The following is a 17,722-nucleotide window of genomic DNA, read 5'->3' on the forward strand; positions in this document are numbered from 1 at the left end:
CAAGAAAGCCACATCCTCCTCTCCAGAGGATTATCAGGAGGTTCCCCAGAAACTTGTGGGAGCAGAATAAATGGAATAAAAGGTAGAAAGCAAGCCAGAGAATGCTCCCCATCACAGACAGGAAAAGCCCCGTCTCATTTGAGTTGCGTGGGGAGCAGGTTAAGACTACACTAAACTTTGGTTTAGGTTATTTTTGCTTTTCCATTTACCACGTGCAGCAATTGCACTTCTAATGGAGTACAGGGCCTCCATACAGTCCTTGTCCTCTTCAAAGCACTTCACAGATATCAAGCTTCACAGTGTCCTGCTAAGGGAGCTTAATTTACACTTGATTCTCCTCAGCTAGTATGCCACTACTAGCAGCAGGAAAAGCTATGATGTAACAGAGGCCAGAACTCCCCCATCTTGTTTTCTTATTGATACTCTACCAAATACATTAAAAATGCAAGAAGGGAAATCATGAGGAGTCAGCAAAAGGAAGTGATGTGGCGGACTGGTCCATTCTTCCCAAAGTCTCTGGGGATACATGTAGCAAATTATGAGAGCACCTCTCCAGGAACAATGCCATGTTTCCACCAGGAGGAGGAATAAGTACAGGACTAAGCTCCTATTGCTCCAGTCTAAGCAGCAGCACTTTTGCAACACACAAAATGCCCCATGTGCACAAACTTTGCATGGGAGTTGGGGCTGGAAGCATTTTACATGCGGAGTGACTATTCACCATAGGAGGAAAGCAGCTGTCAAAGTAACATTAGATAATACCACTGATAGCTGCTGCCAAGATGCTATCAACAAACTATAGACTACATAGACTCTGCTAGACTCTATTTAGACTAGACATTAGGAAGAACTTCTTCACAGTTAGAGTGGCCAAGGTCTGGAACGGGCTCCCAAGGGAGGTGGTGCTCTCCCCTACCCTGGGGGTCTTCAAGAGGAGGTTAGATAGGCAGCTCATCTAGACCCAGCCCTCTTTCCTGCCTATGCAGGGGGTCGGACTCGATGATCTATTGAGGTCCCTTCTGACCCTAGCATCTATGAATCTACTCACACCCAGGTGGTTTAGGAACATGTGGGACCCAACAACTGATGCCCAGTCACAAGAATGGGGACCACCCATTGAAGTACAGGACAGGAGCATGCTGCAATACAGCCCTTCTAGCACTGATCTGTCAGTTAACTGCAAACCATTTGACATCATCACCGGTGCCCAAGAGAATCACTTGAATGAAGTGGAATTGCTAGGGTTGGGTATTTGACCTGTCAAATAAAGTTTGACCAATTGTCAAAAATTGCCAAATACAGTCAATTGCCATCGCAGAGGAGGAGGAGTGCTCTTCCCTCCTCCCCTGCTCACACCCAGTAAAAGTGACAGCTGGGGCAGCACCTTCCCCATGCCACACCGAGCAGTTGGCTGCAGGCTGCCCAGGACCTGGGCACAAAGCTTTCCTATAATATTTGACTGATCTTTCACCAGTCAAAAAAATTATGCTGTCAACTGACTGGCCAATTGACAACATTTGACCAGCGAACTGACCGGCTTGCCAACCCTGGGAATTAGAAGCGAATCTCTTGCTTATACAGGTGAAGTTTTCAAGACCCTTTACTCTTACAATTGTTCGTCTTGTATCTGTAGCAGGGTTCAATCCTGCAATTCTAAGTCACAAAGCTGTAGTTGCACCAGTAATGAAGGAGTATAACTGGGATGCACTCTTGAGATTTTCTGGACCACCCTTCCAGAATGCCTGCTTTGATTTCTATGAATGCTGCACCCATGCAACACCCCACACTCCCGACCACCACACATAATGAGGTTCCTTGTGACTCCCTGTTGAGCACATCACAGGGGAAACATCCTCCCTAGAGGGCTTTTCTTGAGCATAAATGCCTAGTTGAGATAAGGAGCCGTCAACTGCTCCCAGCTTGTTGTTAAACCTTAGTAACCAAAAGGCACCTCAATCATTAATGCTTAATTAGATGTGCAGCACACTGTCAACACAAGACTCCTACCACCATCACCACTTTAGTGCCTGGCCTAGTCATTTATTATGTTCAATTAAATAGGAGTTCATAGCCATTTGGTCTCAGAGTGGTGTTTACTGGGCAAGGAGGAGTACATGATCTTAAAGTAAATGCTGCTTGTTCAAAGTGTGTCCACCAAGCCAAATGAGAGAAACTAGTAAAGCAGGAAACTGCAAATCCTGCGGCAGCAGATTGCCCAACAGCAGGTGTAGGGGGGTGGGTGTGTGTGTGTGTGTGTGTGTGTGTGTGTGTGTGTGTGTGTGTTAGATTTACAATCTGCATTACGCATTGTGGGTCTTGCACCACTATTTTATCTCCTCCCCTAGCATGAACTCATTTATAGTGGATGTGAGGCAACTTAGACCACACAGGCGTCACGTTGGGTTTCATAAGCAATAATGAGCAGATGCTGCTTTCAGTCAGAAGTGAGAACTGCACCACGTTTCCAACTGGTGAGCGCAGAGAGTTAGATGCAACAAACCTGTTACCATCTTTAGTTACCTTCCTTCTTTTTTAAGCAGTGATTTGGATGGCTACCAAGATGCTGGGAGAGGAGGCTCCTGAAATCATACTCAACTTTAATCATTGCTAAAACCATATGCTCATGCAGCATGCTGTAGCATTTGTTACAGGTCTCTAGTGACACATACAGGACTTAAACAACAGCATGAGGAAAGAGTCAACACCCCATCTTTTGTTAGGAATGGAGTCTCTTTATCACTGCATTTCCAGCCAGAAAGAGGGGGAATGTGGGAGGGCAAGTCCAATGCCACTATCAGTAACATTTCCTAGGAATGCTGTAGGAATTAGCCCAGGCTTCTCTGACTGGATTCCCCAGTCTCAGTGCTGCCAAGGATAAAACAGAAAGGAACTGTTTGGTCAGGAAGTCTGTCCCCTGGGAGTGCTACAATTACAGGGCTTGATCCAAAAAACCCACGGTCACCTTGATTTATGTTGACCGGCAGAGTTGTATTGGTTTGCCTTACGTATCTATTTCTGATGAAGACTCCTCTAAAATCAATTTATTAAAGTAAAACCTAAATGTTTTTTTCTGTTCCTCCATTCTTTTTCCATATAAAAATCTCTTCAAGTAAGGTAGAGATTCTCTACGTAGGAGAACAGAAAAACTGGCTGTAAAAAAGTGCTGTCAGATGCCTAAGTAATACAACAAAGATGGAAAAGGTTGTATATTTTACCTACCAAATGCAACTTGAATATTATAGTGAATCAGCAGCATTTAAATATTATCGTTGGTATTAACATCCAAGTACAATACTAGAGTGGATATCCTCTTTTAACATCTAATGATGTTGTAGTTTAGGCAAATATTTTTAGGTATCCGGTATAAGCTTCACCCAGAAATGAAAAGAAAGACATACTTTATTGATTTATGTGCTTGAACTAACTGTAATATACATCATGGTTAGTTCAAGCATATAAATCAGTAATATATGCCTTTCTTTTCACTTCCGGGTGAAGCTTTTACATACATCATCCTTTTTAGTCAAAAAATCAGGGTTTGTACAGCTAATTTGAAGTACAAAAGGTAATACCACAATTCCAAAAAATATAAGCATCCTGAAAAATTACAAAACCAGTCTTCTCAGCCGTATGACTAAGAGCAAGTTAAGCTTCAGCTTAATAACATATATTTTGCCTGTGGGAGAGGGAGTTTGAAGCCAATTCCAGGGGGATGGAATCAAGGGCATGGATGATCTCCAACTACAGCATAAGGTTACTGCAGTGTTACCTTAAGACTGAGTTAAAACGTGTGGGGAGCTATTAACAGCAGGGTGAAACATTATTCTATATTTGGATTGTTAATCTATTGAATTTGTAGAAAACCTCCTCTACATTCATTATCTGTGCTGCCCCTTTGACTAGCTTGTTACTAATAAAAGAGCCTTTAGCACTTTAGAGGAAAGGACCAAAGCATACTTCCCAGCATTTGAAAATTAATATACAAAAATCAGATCCAAAAGAACCAGTTCAGCTGGATTTTTAATCACAAATGCATTGCAATTCTAATACCAAACCGACTGAGGGATAGTTCTCCCCCGCTTCCCCCACCTCCCACCAAGTGAATCGTAGGGTTTGATTTACTTTGAAACATCTTATCATACCTTGATCCATTACTGATGAGAATACTTTCCCTTATCGTCAACGTGCAATAATACCACACCAACAAGAAGTTAAACACTTCATCTGTCACCCTTTGAAAAAAGGCAGGAGAGTAAGAAAAGAATGATTCATTATGAACACCCATTTCAGCACTATTGTTCTCCCTCTCTCAAGTAAAAATATAAATGAAAACTAGTTATTGTGTCATGACAGAAAGCAAGACCCTAGTCACACAAGTCTTTAGGCAGGATCACATAAGTAAACTTGCTGAAAAGCCCCCCTGTGCCTTTATTCAAACCAACAGTCACATAAATCCAGGGCAGGCGAGGGGGGAAAAAACGGTTTAAAAGTCCAAAATTCTGGGGAAGGGCAATGCACTAAAAGAGCTGGGATTCCAGGCAGAGAAGCAGGCAGAGAGAGATGACATTAATTCCTTTTGAAGAAGCATCTGCACCACAGAAGAAATAGCTGATCCAATTTGCACAGGTGTTTCCAAGTTAATTCAGCGAGGAGATTCCATTAAATCTTTCTAAATCCAATCAACTAAAAGGCAAAAGAGCATCATACTTAATTTTAAAGGTCTGGAAAATCTTTTATTTTTGACATCCTCAAGTCTGGGAAGCCAAGAGACGCCCAACAGTGTTTGCATGTTGCATGGAACGTGTGCAATTTTTTTCTCAGCAGGTGATCCTGCATTAATGGCAAAGTTAAAAGCAAAGCTAACAGAAGGGTCAACACAAGTTAGGTTTTCTTAAGAATCACCAGGAAGTGCTATAGGGGCCAAGAGATATTGTCATCATGTTTTTAAACTTCACTACTCAAATATTCGTCTTTTTTTTAAGCAAACACTCTTCTACAATGCTCACAGAGAACGCAAAACTAATTAACCCATTACTGTCACAACTGAGCAAAATGAAGAAAAGAGGAATAATGAGGAAATATACTAAAATTGAAGGGAAAAAAAATCAAATCTCAGCTGTTACTTGCAACAAAGGATTAAAACAATTCAATCAGTAAGTGCAAACAAATTATTTTATTTGCATAAATAGTCCTATTTACATAAATAGGACTGAATAGGCCTAATTTTTTTGCATGACTCAGTCTCATGATTTTTACTTGATAGTGTCTCTTAAAATAGAGAATTAACAAGGAGACAGTTAGCAGTGTTTAACAGCTGTTTGTCTATTAACTTGTGCTACTAAGTTGGCAAAGGGATTAATATTGAATAGTTGGGATCCATTGCATTTTCAGTCAAAAAGCTTAGTTAGAAAGCAGAATACCATCTTACCTGTAATGAAGAATAAACCTGCATGCTACAGCACCAAGTAACAAGATTATTGTCAAATAAAGTTTGAATTTCTCATATTCATCTTTGTAGGCAAACCTGGAGTGACATTGCAATAATGCAAAAGCATTAATATTTCTAACATTAACAAATTAAAATTATATCAAATTAAATACTGCAAGCTGATTTACATTTCTACAGGTGAAATGACCTGGTTTTATCCACAAGCACTCCATACACACTTGCAGTACACAGAAATTGTCTTTGTACAAACTGGAAGGCCTCTAACATTAATGGGCTTTTTAAATCTTGGATGAAAACATGTCAACTGGGAAACAGCCAACTGGATTTAAAATGTTCCTGAAGATTATGCCTTCCTCACCCAGCTCTCCCTTGCTTCCCTGCTCCACAAAAAGCACCCCACACACACACACACACACACACACACACACACACAGAAAACAGACACAAGGCTGCATTTCTCTACCACTAAAGGAATGGAAGCACAGTACAGTGGACATAAGACCCTTACATAGTAAACCTGACAAAAAAGTCTTTTTATGCACTGAATTAATTTAAATCTCAGCATAGGTAAATAAATGATTAATTTTACAAGTAGATTAACTGTGGCAGAACAAGCTTAAATGAGTTATGGTGGCATAATCACTAACCTATATCAAAGTTTTACCCAAAGGCAGAATGAGACTTCCCAGTGAGGCCTAAGTCTGTGCTCGATAATGCCTGTGCAACCATATGCATGACAACAGGGGCTCCATCCTCACAATGATGTGAAAACAGTGTGGCTATGGAGGTTTAACTGAAAGAAATATCCTGTCTGCAGAGCCTTATTTTACTGACTGACATGCAGAAGCCAGACCAAACCCAGCTGGACTCTAAGTTCCCAAGGGCCAGTTTCAGGCCTGGCAGTTAAAAAAAGGAAACACTACTTCCCCCCGCCCCCCAACACACACACACTTACAAATCAATCAAACATATTCCAGAAGCTACTGAAACTCAATGTACCTGGAGTCTTACAATGCCATTTTATGGTAAAAACCAAAATGGAAGCCCCTTTGCATTGTTAAAATAAGCAAAAAAAAAAAAAACATCCCCAAAAAACCTCTCAAACATTTTTAAGCCATTTGATTCCTGACAAGTGGTGAGGCTGACCTCAATGGAGTCACACCATTGACAAATTTGGTCCAAAATCTTGAACAAATTGGAATATGGATGGAAAATCCACCAGCACCCTGAACAGCCAAGACATCTCTGCTCTTCCAATTAAACTGGACTTCAATATGTCTTTTACTAACTGGGAAAAAAACAACAACAAAAGAATACTTACTTTGCCTGATTACTCAGAAGAGTTACATTCACATTTCCCAGCACCAGATTTAAGTACAAACTGAAAGATAAACAACCAGAAGACAGATTAGCTAATTACAGCAACCAAGAAAAAACCACAGATGCTAATTTAAAATGCTGAAGGCTCACTGGGAATACACATCAATCACTCTTCAGATTGATCCACAGTATTGGTATTCTTAAAATGAGTCAATACTTTCATGAGTAATTCAGGTAAGAAGCTCCTGGTGGGAGGTCTCTCTACGGTCTCTAGGATGTTAAGAAATCAGACACACGCTCCTGGGGGTGGAAGTGGAACAGTCTTTAATATACAAGTTACATCTGCAAAAAAACCCAAAAAACCAACTTGTGACTGCATCCCAATATCATTAAGACAATAAAATACCACAGTTGAGAGAAGGAGCTGCAGACAAATCTCTTGGTCCCAAACAGAGAAGTGGTGGGAGAGTTTATATGAATATTCCAAATAATGATGGTCCAGATTAGCAAAGCCTCAGCACCAGCACAGCTCCTTTCACATCCACATTAAACATACTTCTGAACAACCACTGCTTCTCCACTGCAGCCCCTCTTTAAGTAGATACGGTCACTCATCAGATCCTCTGCAATTTCTGTTACTGTTTGGTTTCTCTTACCTTGCAATTCCATTCTTTGCAGTTCTGCAACACCCTGACTCCAAAGCACCTTAGAGATATTAAAAAACTGAACCTCAAAACTTGCTAGGAAATGAAGCATTACTATGCCCTCCTTAAAGAGAGGAAAACCAGCATCCAGAAAGTAAGTTCACACAGCAAGTAGGGGATAGATCTGAAAACAGCTGGAGGATGGATCCATATCTTCAGAGTCCCAGTCCCGTTTTATGAAAGACGCCAACTTTGGAGGATGGAAGAAATGCTCACGACTCACTTCAGGCCAGACTGGCAGGTTGTGTTGTGTTTTGCATTAACATCCTGTCTGCACTTACAGGTATAGCGCAAATGTAAAATTAGTCAAACATGTTTAAAAAATGTGCATCTAATTTACTCTCTGAAGTATTTAAAATTACATGTTGGGCACTTCAGATTTTTTCTGCATGGTCTCAGACCCACACAGATTTTTCTAAAAATAATTCAAACATCTTTGAGGATCATGTACAAACAGGAAGACCACAAAGAGCGTGTGAGGGAGATGCCCTTGTGGTTTTGAGCATGTATCTTTTTCCTTTTAAAAAATGTGCCATTTGAAAATAGTTATGGAAATTCCATATATATAACTGGAATGTGTTTTCATCCCCCAGTGGAGACTAGCAGCTCTTCAGGAATCACATTTTTGGCTTTAAAATAAAAATCTGGGTATGAGCACGAAAAGTTTAAATTATACTTTAATATGTGGGTTTCGCGCAAAATGAGGCAATGGCAGTCACTGCTTGCTAAAGTTGCAACTCAGCTAGGAGTTTATGGTTATGGAGAATAAAATCATACATGGATTTCTCAGACACACATTACACTCCTTTGGGAACTAAACTGCTATGAGCCTTTAGATCAGCTTTCTTGTTTAAAAAAATAATTGCTAGAAAATACATACCCATTTTTCTTTGGCAAATAGGCTTCCATATCAAAGAAAACATTTTGCCTCTCTTTAATTTGGGTATTTATTTGCTGGATGAGGTCAGATTCTTCAGGACCAGCTGCCCGTTTGCACCTGCAAAACACAAAAATCCCTTTTTATACATGTGTGGAAAGGAGCTAATGCCATCTTAGAATGCATTTTCACAGACCTAAATTTTGTAAATTAGCTTCATTTCTACCTCGGAGAACATATAACACCAGCAGAGTCTCCCTATGCCTGAAGAAGGGTGTTTGTGTCCAAAAGCTTGTGAAAAACTTTTTTCCAACTATTTAGTTGGTCTAAGAAAAGATATCACATCTACCCAAAGAACCTAGCCACCTTAAAATGCATACACTTTTTTTTGGGGGGGGTGCGGGGGGAACAGTAGCTTCCCCAGTGCTTTAATAGCATCAGCTGAACAATGAAGAACTGTTTCCATTTTAACTATATAAGTTTACCTCTCCATTTAGTCTGTTTCTTTATTCCAACAATAATGCTCAGCTTGAAAATTACATTAAGCAACAAACCAGCAAGTGTATTTCACTTTAGGTTACAGCCTGTGTTTAAGGAGTTTCACGTTTTGTTTCTTTGTGCAGAAGCAGGATGCTGCAGTGTTTGTATCCCAAAAGATACTGGCCAATGCTGTCTCTTTTCAAAAGGAACTTCCCCCCCCACCCACTTCGTTATGTTTTCTAAACCATGTAAAACAATTCTGCAGATGTTTAAAATTAGCTTGCTTTTACAAGTCCTATATTGACACAAATGCCCTTTTAAATTTTAAAAAAATTCCCATCCAAACTACAAGCTCCTCGTGAAAGGCACTCTGAAGACAAAAGCACATTGTCTAGCCTTTAAAAAACTGACATCATGCATCCTACAGAGGCACAAGTGAAAGGACGTCAAACTCATTTAAATCCTAGAGATCAATTTAGTCCCAGCACAATTAATAGTAGGTTAGATGGAGGAAGGCGGGGAAAAGGGACCCCCTGATCTGCTCTTCCTGCTGTGTGTCCTCTGAAATCAAGAGTTTTGGACACAGCAGGTGGTGCCAGTGTAAGCAGTGCTGAATACAGGCAATATTAAAGCAACAGGAGGGCGTTTGCAGCAATTGTTTTGTGGCCCTAGCCTCAATCATATTACTTCTTAGCATACAAAATTCATATTTCCTTCGACAGTGGGAACCTGAGGGATCGGAGGAACATATACCACAGGTGCTGAAATATTGCAGTACTGGACACAACAGCAGATTATCAAAAGAAAGCTCACTATCTTTACCTTCCTATTGCAAAGGCAAACTAAAGGAAGATAAGTGTCAATCTTCAAACTACGCAAAAAGCAAGAGAGCCCTTCTGGGGATTTTTAGTTCATTTCCAGCTTTGAAGAGAAGCTACTCTGGTTGTGACTGAGGTAGGAAGCAGCCTCCCAGAGCTCAAAACAAAGAGGAAAATGCAGTTTTCTAACAAGAGAAGGAAGTAGGGAGTTCTACTTTCAGCCTTTACCACCTGAGTGCTAAAACAATACAACGATAAATCAGGTCATGTCAAGGAATTCTAAAAAAAAAATAAATAAATCAGATGCTGGAAGATGACTTAAAGTCCATCCATCATATCACAGCTGCAGCGATTCTTCCTTGCCTGCTCTCTAAAGAACAGAGATGTGGCAGGCAGCTAATCAGGGCTATACTCTTTACATGAGATCCATCACGGATAGTAAACACCAGAAAACACAGCTGATGAACTAGAAAGTCAATGTTAACTGATAAAAATATTACAGCTCTAGTGGGATCCAAAAGCAATTATTCAGTCCCAGGTAACCAGGTATGAGATTAATCTTCCTCCAAGACATCATGTAGTTTTAAAAAACTCCCCAAGAAGCAATGGAAGAGATTTAGCTCTGAATCATAATAACTGTTGTGCAATTTTAACAAGAACACAGCTTTGCAGTTGTAATTTGGGGGCTTACAACGCTACTAGGCTGCGTGTGGTTTGTCAGAGCTGACCATTTACAGCCAAACTTGCAGTTTTACCAAGTACTGTGAAACCGAGAAGGGGGGGAAGTAGCAGCCTCTGATGTTTGAAAGAGGCTCCTACTTTCACCCTTCTCAATTTCACATTGAAAGACACTAGAGGGCAATGTCTTTAGCCTAGCACAGAGAGGATTAAGCTTATAACTTCTGCGGTCACTGATGGGAGATGAGTAATCAAGCACTGCTGAAGGTTGAATTCTGCCTTTGGATGCAACCATATGACTGACAGTGATTTGATGCAACTTTCACTGTACTTTAAAGGACTGAGGCTTCATCTGCCTGATAATCATTCTGTCACCTGGTGTGTTAAGGCAAGCTCTACAAAGGGAGCAGCTCTGTGTTGGCTTCCAAGGTTAACCCTAGAGGGTCCAGGGGGCCTTTTTTATTTCTCTCTTTCCTTGGCTAGATGCTGATGCCAGTTAATTTAAACACATTAAGCAGCTGTGGCAAGATGAGGCTCTTTGCTTTTGTGGGGATTCAAGATTAACATCCAGCAAAACAAGTGAACAGGACATACCCTGCATTTAAAACAACAAATATATAGACATTTCAGCCACTCGATATGGAGAACCCTCCCACCCAAAAGCGTGCCATTACCTTTGGAGGCTATATTTCAAGTCTTTTAATTTCCTCTTCTGTTTATGTATGGAGCTGCTGCATGCAGTCTGCAGGTTATTAAGTTCTTCCAGTTTCTGTCTATAGACCTTGTGAGTTTCCTGTAAGGGAACAGATTTGGTTGGTAGAAAAATAGTGACACAATACCTAATCCAGAAAAAGCTTTGGAGAAAGACTGGGGGGGAGAGACACACAAAAATAACCCTCTTTTCCCAGGAGGCAGTGATGCCCAAACTGCTCTCTGGCTCCTTCCTACCTGACCCTACCAGTTTCAAGTAGGCAGGCATTTTTCAGAGACAGATAAATGCTCCATTCATTCATTATTAATGATTTTTATTTGAGCAAAGTTCTTAGAATGCCTATGACATGGAGGTGCCAAGTCTAAGCAATTGCAGGCAACCCTGCTTAGCACTCTTAATTGGTTCCTGAAAAACTGAGCGTTAAGCAAAACCGGAAGGATTTGACGACCCAAGATGGCAACCGCAATTGTTTTTAATGACACAAAATAACGACCGCGAGCGTTATAACGCAACTCGCTAAGCACTAAGTGAAATCAGGTATCAATTTAAAATGAGCGTTATAGCAAAATAGCGTTAAGCAAGGGTTGCCTGTATGAAGAACCCTATAGAAAAGGAAAGATAACTCTCTCCTGTTGTCTGCATTTGTCATTTATACTTCATAATGAGCTTTTCCACTCAAGGTAAGCTCCCGCTCCTGTCTGATCCTACACTGAAGCCATAATCCTGCATTTCATCCCAATCTGTTTCTATGAAACAACTGGTTAAATCACAAATCAAGAACTACAGCTTCACTGCAGCATGAAAAAAGGAGGTTTTGAAAAGCCTGGAAATTTAAAAGCAAAAATACCCCCAAATCCTCTTATTTAAATATAAACCTCTTTACCATTGTTACTAATTAAACACAATCTCAGTGACCAGAAACCAAATTCACCACGTTCTAGTTAAGAGACACAGGTCAACGCTCCATGCAGTATCAAGGCCCCTCTTTAAAAGATGGCTTTGTCACAGCTTCTCATGGTTTCAGACTAACATGGTCATTTCCTCATCCTCACCGAAACGTTCTGGGGCAAAGCATAGATACTACAGCTGCTTCACCACTACCGATCCTCCACCACGTTCAACCACAACACAACCATGAAGCGGCCCACTACGTGGAAAAGTTCAACTTGTAAATGAAGTGCAACTGGCTGAAGCTAAACCAAGCAAGACAACAGCAATGCCGCTGGGCAAGTTAAAGCCTCCTTTGGTTGAAGATACACACCATAAACCATCTATTCTGTTCATAGATCAAACTGTTCCTGGATTCCTCACTGTCATGTGGATGCCATAAGACAGCATGAGTAACACGTTCTGCCGGCTCCAGCAAGCTAGGGCCCTCCCTCCCTCTCATCCTGGCAGAAATCACCTGGCCTGACTTACTGATGCCTTCATTAGTGCTGTGTTGGATGGCAGCAATGTAGTACATCAGCTGCATGAAGCCCTCAAAACTAGCAGAGAACTAGTAAGCTCAGGCTCATCTTTTGTGTTCTCATCTCCCCTTACAAGTCTGAATTCAGTTCAAGGGTTCGATCCTTATCAGCCAAGCATGCAATGGCAGGACTCAAGATATCTAGGAGATGAACTAAAGGTCAGTTTTGATCTCCATGTTGAACACTGACAGCTTTGCTCCTTCAGTCCAATGGAACTACCTCTAACCAGGGTAAAGAGAAAGGAGACTCAAACCCATCTGTGTATTGGTCAGGAGAAGCCTGCAGCATGCTTTGTTATGATGCATCATCTGTTGATTAGGTCCAGGTCAATAAAAGAAATACATTTTCAACGCAAGCTGAAAAACATACATTTGAACACCTCACAACTGCAACTAATTCTGCGTTGCAGGCATTAAATTATTGTGGAAGCTGGGGTTTGTAACTGTGCTCAAAGCCGTTTTCAGTTACAAATAGTGCCCTTTTAAGTCATTATCACTCTTCAAGGCTGGCTCTGCTTTCCTTAAAAGCCTCGAGCATGTTAGTTTCAAACTTGTGGGTTCCACAGCTTCTCACAGCCTCGGGCACGTCCGTGTCCGCAAGAGAACAAAATGTGACAGTTAAATTATTGATTAAGAAATGACTTGGGAAATTGTACAAAGGGGACCTACTTACAACTCAGCAGGTGCACAACTCCTATTGTATCAACAAAAATACAGTAATCCAAAAGGTCAAGTACATTCCTGGAGGGCTCACTTTAGTACACCTTTCTGGAATAGGCAATGAGAAGCACTTAAGGCTTAAGTTTCATTGGAAAGGTTCCTACATGAAGCTCACTAATTCTGCAGGTGTACAAACACTGCAGGCTTCCTTGAGTTTGTAAGTTCTGCAGTGTCACAGCCTCAAAGACTGTCCATTTGTATAAATAGAAGTTATTTCCCTCTGTTTGCTTAGTTAAATTAGTAACCGGAGTTATTCTTGTGACTAATATAGAACAGCATGTTAAAGTTTAACAGTTACAGTGAAATCTGTCCTTCCAACACATAGAAACATACCATAATTTGGTTACTTACACTGGTGCATGCATATGTGTACACAAACAGCAACAGTCATGAAGCTTATTTTCATAAAAAAAAATGAGGCTCATGTCCATAAAAGAAGCTTGAATATTACAGTAGATATATTTCTGTGCCTAACACATACACAAACATCTTCAGAGTCTATCACTATGGGACTTGTTCCAGAGATGCAAAAAGGCCCATGTAGGCAGAGAAAATGGGTGGCTATGCTGCAGAGAGGAAGAGGAAGGCCTACAAGCGCTGCAGGGCAGGCGTGGGATATAAAACACATGTTATGCACCAGATCTAGTCCTCAAGGCTCCAGGAGAGAGATGTGGCTTGGGAATGCAGCATCCAAAAGACACTGAACAGAAGTGAGGATTGAATTAATTAACCAAAAGCAGGTTACAAACACTCACTGCATGTCTTCTATTTACAGACTGGAAAGTGGAGGCAAAATAACCAGTAACATTGGGCCCTGATTTCCACACCTTAAATTAACCTCTTTTCTAGATTTCTTTAGAAGAAACAAAACAAACAAAATTATCAGATTTCTTCAAAGTGTATTAAAGTTGGGTCCTCAAAAACTGAGCTACCCCAGACACTTGTTTTTGCAAACTTCAATCTAAGTGACTCACTTAAGGTTCCCCGTGAAGTCTGCAGTGAAGATAACAGGATCCAGGAATCCATTTATTATCATGATGCCCGGAGACTCTTATCGAGGACTAGGATGTCACCCAGCTAGGCACTGAGAACAAAAGATGGCCTCTGCCCTAGAGGGCTTACAATCCAAATGACAAAGAGACAACAGATGATACTGGACAGAAAAACAGAATTAGGCTATGCTTGTTGAGGCTTGAGAGAAGGATGATGCAGTAATCACAAAGTGAGATTATGAAAGCCTGGAGGAGAGTTTAAGCAGCACATACACTTGGCAAAGGCTGGTATAAGAGATGCTACACAGAGCGGCTTCATGATTTTGGTGTAGTCCCTTTGCTTTCACCGCTACACAGTTCTTGCTCTTAATAAACCTTTTGCTGTTTTCATGCACACAAAACACAGCAACATTTCCTTGAAAGACAACATCTCCTCGTGAGTTCCTCAAAGGTGACACAGAGCCCATCTCTAACAGACCACATCCGAAAGACGGAAACCAATGGAGGGGTTAGTCAGAACTTTATATTCAAACCAAAGTACCTTTCATTATCTCTTATCATCATAAGAGAATTTAGCTTGATACAAGTAGCAAAACTGAATTTTTTTTTAATTCAGTTTAATTTGTTTAGACTATATAGTCTTCTCCCTGATGCACTTAGTTATTAATTATTAGTAGCTCCCATGACTGGAACAGAGCAGTTACTTCCACATACATATGTCCTTTCTGCACTGGCAAGTACAATTACAAAGTGAGCTTCAAGGCTAAGACAATATGGGACATAACAAAAATGCCAGTAATCGTTATTAATATCACATTTTGTACTTTTATAGCAGTATCATCTGATGATCGCAATGCATTTGACCAACCGTTATTCTCAACACCTGTGAGATAATCATTATCATAATTTTACAGATGTGGTAAATGACGTGTGTTTGTACGGTAGCCAGCACAAGGATGCCCTAACCCCAGCTGGTGCCTTTAGAGTAGACACTACCACAATGTTATTCTTAGTATTAAATAATCTATAGCAGTTAGTAATGAATGCAGAACTGACTCCCAGTCCTAACCACCAGGCCATGGCAGCTTCTCACAGTGTGATACCAGGTTGTATTATGTGAATTCACTTTACGCAAGATGACAAACTGAATTGAAAAATGCAATTTTAAGATTACACACTGCACATTGCAAAAGTTGTGTGCATCTTACACTTAACAGTTCAAAGGTCAATGACCTAAACCAATGAGAACACAAGGCTATATTTTTATATTACATTTTTAATCCATGGCACAATTTAAAGGCACTGGATTTTTATATAACATGGAGGGGATTAAGTGCTGCTGTCATGTTTAAATTAAGTAGTATTTCGAATTTATAAAAGGCAGTGTCCTGAGCCTCAAGATATCAGGGTCACCACAGCACATTTTGCAAGTGTTCCCTAAACAGCCCACCACATATCACTGGATAAATGCTGTTCTTTCTACATATCTTTCACAGTGCAGGATAAGGTATTTAACACTATTCCCTGAAACTGTTTCTGGTTTCTGCTGAGATGGTTTCTGCTGAAGATATACAGTAGCTGCATTTAGGAGACAGCTATACAGGGCATCAGCCATATCAAATGCATAAAGTGCCCTTTGCTGTCCATCTTCTGTATGGAAGCAGATACCGAAACATGAAGTATAATTTTCCTAGCATTACGTATTTCCTCACCTAAACACATGGATAATTTACAGCAGCATCACATGAGCAAAATATGTACTTTACATACCATCTACCAACCCAGGTTTGCTCTTTAATTGCCATTTAAAGCCAAGGAGACTTCATCCTCGCTTTCAGATGCACCCATCTCTGTCAGAGACTCATCGTGGATATAAATCATGAGAACCCTGGTTAATCACAGTATTATTCCAAAGCTGCCGCCAAGACAAGCCAGAAATACTATGGGATTCCCACTGTCTCTCTTCCGTGCAAAAAAGCCTTTCTTCGATTTAAGACAACTTTATCGCTGCAGGATCATCCCCAAGTACGTACAAGATGAACACTGCCTAAAAAAGCCTTCTGTGCTAAGAAACTGCAGCAGAGCGGAGACAGCACCAGAAACCATGAGCTAGGATAATGCCTGGTCCTCTCCTAACTACAAGGCACTACGCAGGTGTGACATACTCCACACGCACTGAACGAGAATGGGAACCACCATCCGTCTTCCACCGCACCTTGCCCTGGCCCAGCAAACAGATGTTAACGTTTCCATCCAGGTGCTGTCAGTAGGGCTGCCGCACTCCAGACAGGGTACTTCCCTAGAAGCAAAAAAACACTCTCCTCTCTAAAGTGGCAATTCATGATGCCAGGCACCAAACTTGTTAAGGAACCGGCTAACCCTCCCATGCCAGCAGGCAAGATCAGGAGCTAAATAAGAATTAAAATACCCTGGTGCCAAAAACCCCCCCCAACAAAAACAGACCCAACCCACTCAGTTTCTCTGCTCATGAGCAAAACATTGCAGCGATGCTGCGCCCTCTCACTTTCTCCAGTAACTTCCCAGCTGGAGAAAGAAGAAAGGGAAAAAAGAAGAATAAAAGGAGGCAGAGGCCAGAAGAAACAGGGCATCAAACCTTTCTATGCCAGGCAACCCCCAGGGGTTCCCCACTGCCTTGCCAGCCCTCTAACGCACACCCCCTTCCCTCTGCCCCACAGCTAGCTTAGCGAGCGCTGCTGGGTTGAGGAAGGCAGAGGGGTGGGCAGCCTGCTCCCAGGCATCCCCCGCTCGTGCTGCAGCCCGGCCCTGCGCAGAGCAGCGGGGACACAAAGGGACCGCAGCCCTCCCCTCCCGCCGGGCAGAGCCGTCACCTGCAGCTCCTGGAATTCGGCCTCCAGCTCCTGCCACTCCCGCAGCAGCATGATGCGCGAAGGCCGGGGCCGGGGCGGGCACTGAGCAGGCGGGGGTGGGGGCGGGCGGCCCCCCGCACCTGCAAGCGGTGTCCTTTCCCGCTCCGCTGCCCTTGGGCTCGGCTCCGGTTTGGTTGCTTCTGCTTGAGTGATAGGCACTTATGTCATCGTGGCGGCATCAGGCAGCCTCGGCCTCGCGGGTGGAAGTGGGGCACAGACCTGAGCCTTGCAGAGGCTTTTAAAAAAGACTGGGGGAGAGGGGAAATAATCAAGAGGGTTCATAGATGTTTGGGTCGACCCCTGCCCTGGACAGGAAAGAGCGCTGGGGTCACACGACCCCAGCCAGGTGCCCCCAGGGTAGGGGAGGCACCACCTCGTGTGGAAGCCCGTTCCAAATGTTGGCCACCCTCACGGTGACGAAGTCCTTTCTAATGTCCAACCCAAATCAATGTGTGGCCGTTGTTCTTGGTTACTCCAGGGGGGGGCCTAGTAAACGGAGCATCTCCTATTCCCTCCTGCCCTCCCTGGTGAGTGTATGGGCAGCCACAAGCCCCGTCTTGCGAAGGCTGAAGAGCTCCAGGTCCCTCGGTCTCTCCTCGTAGAAGCAAGGATCTCT

At 42.1% G+C, this 17,722-nt stretch overlaps 1 protein-coding gene across 12 annotated transcripts in view; it reads right to left on the reverse strand.

Moving 5' to 3' along the window:
* TMEM120B (transmembrane protein 120B) overlaps positions 1 to 17,133 on the reverse strand; it is a 39,687-nt gene extending 22,554 nt beyond the window's left edge. For 10 of the 12 annotated variants that reach the window (XR_003093100.1, XR_003093098.1, XR_003093096.1 and 7 more), the window contains exons 1-6: positions 17,068 to 17,133; positions 11,001 to 11,119; positions 8,354 to 8,470; positions 6,771 to 6,830; positions 5,429 to 5,524; positions 4,143 to 4,232 (exon numbers count right to left, since the gene is read on the reverse strand). Coding sequence is in view for 1 of the 12 variants with exons in the window: in XM_006015196.3 (XP_006015258.1) it covers positions 4,143 to 4,232; positions 5,429 to 5,524; positions 6,771 to 6,830; positions 8,354 to 8,470; positions 11,001 to 11,119; positions 17,068 to 17,118 (533 nt within the window). In the remaining 11 variants the exon portion in view is untranslated. Of the gene's footprint in view, positions 1 to 4,142; positions 4,233 to 5,428; positions 5,525 to 6,770; positions 6,831 to 8,353; positions 8,471 to 11,000; positions 11,120 to 15,988; positions 16,422 to 17,067 lie in introns of those variants that run through there. The other 2 variants (XR_003093101.1, XR_003093109.1) reach the window with 2 other exon arrangements.
* Positions 17,134 to 17,722: the final 589 nt, after the last annotated feature.

This window comes from Alligator sinensis, unplaced genomic scaffold (assembly GCF_000455745.1).
Source record: "Alligator sinensis unplaced genomic scaffold, ASM45574v1 scaffold628_2, whole genome shotgun sequence".
In the NCBI taxonomy this organism is placed as follows: Eukaryota; Metazoa; Chordata; order Crocodylia; family Alligatoridae; genus Alligator; species Alligator sinensis.